The sequence below is a fragment of the Cupressus sempervirens genome, chromosome 3 (assembly GCF_028749045.1).
Source record: "Cupressus sempervirens isolate cs-2001-9-10 chromosome 3, ASM2874904v1, whole genome shotgun sequence".
Taxonomy (NCBI): Eukaryota; Viridiplantae; Streptophyta; class Pinopsida; order Cupressales; family Cupressaceae; genus Cupressus; species Cupressus sempervirens.
Window position 1 is genome coordinate 692,145,353 of NC_143120.1, and position 5,714 is coordinate 692,151,066.

At 34.2% G+C, this 5,714-nt stretch overlaps 1 protein-coding gene across 1 annotated transcript; it reads right to left on the bottom strand.

Moving 5' to 3' along the window:
* Positions 1-2,969: 2,969 nt before the first annotated feature.
* LOC149568626 (uncharacterized) lies at positions 2,970-4,763 on the bottom strand. Its single transcript, XM_089821491.1, has one exon. It carries the CDS (start codon positions 3,777-3,779, stop codon positions 3,111-3,113), a length of 669 nt encoding a protein of 222 aa, XP_089677617.1. The 5' UTR covers positions 3,780-4,763; the 3' UTR covers positions 2,970-3,110.
* Positions 4,764-5,714: the final 951 nt, after the last annotated feature.

Sequence of the window (5,714 nt, forward strand, 5' to 3'; positions counted from 1 at the left end):
ATAATGTTGATCTATAACCTATGTTTATCTTTTATTATCTCTATATAGGCTAGTTTTTTATGTTTATTTGGTGTTAGTGTGTTGTGACTGTATGTCCTCAAACTATTGAAGTATAAGGGTTCAACACTCTAAATTTATTGACTTATTAATATAAAAATATTTGTGCAAAATTAAATTCATGTCATTTTTCCCATTTATTTTTCGCATAATATTTAATAGACAAAACTTTAATACTTGTCCCAATCATTTTAAAATTATTAAATTAAAAAAAAAGTTTCTTGAAACCTTAATTGACATATTAAAAACAATCTAACTTCATGTAATTATCCTAAATGGAATTATTTAATTTTAAAAGTTGGTCAAAATAATGACATCATTTTAAAATTGTACAATAACCTAATTTCAAGTGTCGATATCTAATTCAACCACATACTCAAACTCCTATAAGTGCTTTTTTTTCTTATTTGGCTATGGACTCTCAAGTTTGAAGGACGGTGAGAGGAAGACAGAAAATCATTCTAAAGCCAAAAGAAAAAAACATATAGGTCATAGATCAACATTCTATATACATCAAAGTGTCATCATATTGAGTACTACAAATCAAAAGAAAAAAACAATTGAAGTCATAGCATAAACGACATGAGTTAAAAGAACCACTTGAGATGAAACTTAAAATAAATAGGAAAGCCCTCAAGTGGGATCATTCAATATTTTTTTTCAATATAAAAATATGTAAAAATAATAATAATTAAAAATTGAAAAGTTTTAAGGATAATGTTAAATAAAACATAACATCAAATTTTATCCTTAAGGAGGCTATTGTGTCATTTGTAGTTCGGATATCCTAAATTAGTAGTAGAATGTACCTCCACTATATTTTATTTGATCCCTCATAACATATTGTATTCCACATTTAAAAGACTATTAAAGGCATCCAATACTCATGTTCAACCCTAATGTGTGATGGTTAATGGCTTTTTTTATGGAGGGTTTAGACCTACAAGGCAACCCAACGAGGCATGAAGCTTGCAAGCTACCAACCAACGAATGCCACCACATAGACGATTTAGGGACCCAATACAATCTCAGTAGTGACTGAAACCTCTTCGGCTTAGAGCCTAGGACTGAGGGGCATCTATGCCATCAAAATCACCCGGGGCACAATCTTGACCTCATCCCTTATGATGCCGGAGCCTTGCACTCAGCAAGACTTGATCCCTAGTGGGCTCTTTGTGAGATATTTTTTATTTTTTATTTATTTTTTATTCAAATAGAATTGAACTAAAAGCAAGAGTAAGATAGGAAAAGAAAGGAAAATGAATTTGTATCTAAGAGTTCTATATATGGATTTTATAAGCAATATAGGAAAGAAAGGGAATGACTATATATTTAAGAATTTTATATATGGTTTGTATTACATTTTGATATTATTTTCATTACTTTGATGATGGAATAATAAGCATAGTCTCACAATAGATATAGATCTAAAATATTTCAATTCAATTTTTTCAATATTAAAAATTGTATGAAAGTAATTTTTTGATAAAAAATCCATTGTTGAACTAGATCAACTAGGGGAAGAGACCTATTAAGAGATGGGTCCAATAATTGTGATAGTTTTGTCATAGATACTTCTAATTATCCTTCTTAAAAGAGCCCAAAAAAAGAAAACACACGCATGTAGTAATAGTTGATCATTTTTAAGTTTTTTTATTTATTCGCGAAACCACAAGTACTAATGTTTTTATCAAGGAAATGACACTTTTTTTAACCACTTTGTGGTTCACATTCCCTACAAGAAGATCCCTAAAAGTGAAATACCAAAAAGCCGAAATCTTAACTTCAAACTCTTCACCTACCTATAGAAATAATTGACAAAACTCAACTTACAATTTAAAAAACATAGAGATTTACGTATGAGCACTTCCCTCTTATTCCTCCCTTTTACTTGCATCAGCGTTAGAGCCACACCCTCTGCATCTCCCTAGGGTCATTCAAAGTTGGTTCCCATCGGCTTCGTTGCCAAATAGATCACCATTTGACCAAGGACAACAAAACTTTCTGCCTTTGTACTTTGGTTGAGACTAAGACTAAGATCCACTTCATCTTTAGGGGGCCCATTTATTATGAGATCAAGGGCAAGCTAGCAATATTTCTCCAAGAGACTCACAACTTCACAATCTCACTCTAAAACATTGGTTCTTTCTAAGTCAAGTCTCAAATCAGCTCATCACCACCTTTTTCCTGCCCATTTCCTCCTCCAAGGGCATGAGGTGACCTCCTATTGCATCCATCCCAAAAGACACCAGATTTGTTAGACCTCATCTTGGATTCACTAGACAACAACACCCAATAACCAATGTTTCTTAAAACGAACTCGGGCCCTTGGCCGTTCGAGACCTTATTTGTCAATGTTGGACTTCTTTATACCAACTCTTTTATGTTGTTATTCCCTTTCTTTGCTTTCTTATATTGCTCTTTCTCAAACACTGTTTGGTGACCTTGTTGGGATGTTTCTCTTCATTGTTGTATCTTCCATTCCCTTAGACCCTTTCTTGGTCTCTTATTAGACATTAATATCATTATCGTATCTCATCTTATCTACATACAGACATAACTATGAAAATTATATCTGATTAATTGAAAAAAGAAACTATTTTTATAAAAAATAAAAATCTGATAAAACACATTTACTTCAAAAATTTACACACAATACTTTCCAATCTATCTCTGATAACTGTAGAAATACTGTCTTTAATCGATGTCACTTTATAACAGTTGCAAACTGATAACCTTCTGAACAAAGTATACTTCATTCAAATTTTTGTTCACTATAATAATTACTCTAAGATTCCAAAACAACAGTTGCTGCAATCATAACCATGGCAGGGTCAAGTTTAGAGACAAACACCACTAACTTACTGTGACAAATCCATGGCCAAAAAGCTCCAAGTCTTAAACCCTCAACATTCAATAAAACTGGATGCGTTGCAATCTATTCAACCAGAAGACAATTACAAAAAAAAAAATGGACAAATTCAATGACGCAGACATTTTATTAAAATTGAAATAATAAAAATGAGGGAAGAATCTTGTCAGGCAAGCAGTGCCTAGTCCCTTTCAAATGGGAGACCGCCGAATCCCATATGACCGGCCGCGTAAAGCTCCCACCAGAGCATCTCAGAATCGATCTGAGGACGGAGCGATCCACATTCAGGGGACTGCGCGCATGAAGACCAGGGAGGCGTGAAATACTCATCTTTACCCCTCTCATCGTCATCGCTATTGTTCTTCGTCTCAGAAAGCTTAGGGTTTGCCTTCTTCCTAACATAGCAGTAAGCTTTCCTGGCAAGAGCGCAAGGGGCGACCACAAAGGCGAGAATGAAGAGATGCAGGAGCGCGCAAGGGCAGCAGCAAATGGCGGCACAGTCTGCAACATAGCCTGCCGCGCAGTTGCACATTTGTCTTCCCCTGCAAACATTTCCTCCACATTTTCCTCTGTTGCTTCTGTTGCAGCCAGATCTGCCGGACTTCCGCCTGACTTTCAATGTTCTCTTTTTAGGTTTATTGCACTGCAGCTTCTGCAAACTCTGGTAAAGCAGATCCAAGTCAGAGGAGGAAAACGAGGTAGACCTTTGCGGTGTAAAGGAAGAGGATTCCACGGCACATGTAAATTTGCCGTTATCGTCTCCGGATTTAGTAATTCCGCCATTATTGGAGTCCGGATGAACGAAGGACGAATCTTCCGGTTTACTTTGCTCTGTTGCTTCCACATCCATTCCGCCTTCAACATTCCTTGGATTCTTCAGGCTCTCTTTACTGCCTTAAGAATAGCAAATACTAAATTTAGTTACTTCGAAACCCTAGGTTCCTCAATTTTTATATAAAAATCACAAGCCGAGGGTTCGACCAGACACCGTTGCAGGCTAAGTGCTACAAATTGGAAGGCACAAGGCACAGCCAGAGTACATCATACGCACTTAGAAACTAAAATTACTTCTCTACATGATCAATTATACACGGAATCTTGATTTTCATTCGCAACTTTTATGATTTCGTGCCGGCAGATTACGGAATTCACAGTCCGGGCCCGGAGAAGCAGCGGCATCGGTACTCGTCTCCTGTATAATATTTACTTCAGGTGATTAAGCAATTTTAAAATCTTTGCCCCGATTTCAAAAATTAATCTGCTCCTATTTAAAAACTCTAATCTACCGGACAGTTTTTCAAACAATCTTTTGGCAGTTTTCAGGATCTTTAAGCCAGAACCATGAGCGATTCACCTTCCAACGCGTATATGTAAAATCATCAATGCAAACATACGATCTTTGCTCTGAAATGAATTTAAAATGAAGGATTAAACTTTGATCAGCCTCCATGAAAAGTAAAATAAAGAAGATTGGAGCTTTAAAACCCTGACAATCTCAGTTTTGTCCCCTGATTGCGCCATTTATAATGGATTCACAACATCCGAGACATATGTAATGATTTATGTACATGACTAAACTTCTCTGGTCAAGATTCAAAACCCTCAATTCTAGTTTTCTGTTGCACTGTTTCTTCTAATTTAATGCCCACTGTAATTTGATTTCTTGGTTAACAGTAATAATGAAACTGATTTTCTTTGCGAGTATTGTAATTTAATGAAACAGACGCTTGCTTGACGTTGCAGTTGCTTCTCTGTCTTGACAAAGAAGGGGGCGATATAAGCATGACTTGTAGTAATGGCTTAACTTGTCACCATCTTTGTTTTAATATACATGGGATGCTTTACCTCAAATAAACAAAACCTTTCTCTTTTTAAAAGGATGCAACCAACACAAAACATCTGACACCCACCACAAGCATTTAAGTGTTATTTTTGTATTCCTAACATATTAATATTATTGCTTTTAACAACAATATTTTGATGTCTGACTCAAATGTGGTCAACAAGGGATCTGGGAAAAAGTTTTAAAACTGTATATATATAGAAACATTATATACAATTAAATTTTTTAGGTAGAGCATTCAATGAAAATAAACATTTTTATGGAATGGATAAATCACATTTTTATTATTTAATATAAATTAAATAGATAAATCACATGTTAAATTGAATGGATAAATCACATGATTATGATTTAATATAAATTAATTTAGATATATAAAAGATAGTATGGGGTTAATACATTTTTAAAAAATTGTTAACTTATACAATCAAATATAAGGCAAATAAGATAATTGTGTTATAACTAAGAAAAAGACAGCGAAACAAAAAACCTAAAGAATAAAGGTATAATTTGCATAGAATCAAATTCAAATATGGTACATATGAATCTATAATAAGAAATTAATCCCAACTAAAAGTTAGATTCTATGTGAAATTCAAGGCTTTTTATTAATAGAAATATCAAATTTTTAAGCGACAAATAATTAAAATTCAAAGCTGAAATGTCCCTTTTCTGATTTTACATGATATTTCCAACCTTTAATCAGATCTTTAAGATCAAACAACTAATATCACAAAGATCCTCCAAATTTCTCAAGAAACCCCAAATCGGGTATGCCAGAAATTGTGCCAAAAGCTTCACAGCTTCACCAATTACTAATAAATCTGAAAATGGAAATTTTTACAGAACTTTCAGCAGCATAACAGCCTACAAATTGACATTTCCAGATCCGTATAGCCTTTACACAACAGCTCAAAAATGTAGGACCAAAACTATGCTCAT

Coding starts and splice junctions, on each gene's coding strand:
- LOC149568626 (XM_089821491.1), bottom strand. CDS start 3,779: ATGGATGTGGAAGCAACAGAGCAAAGTAAACCGGAAGATTCGTCCTTC.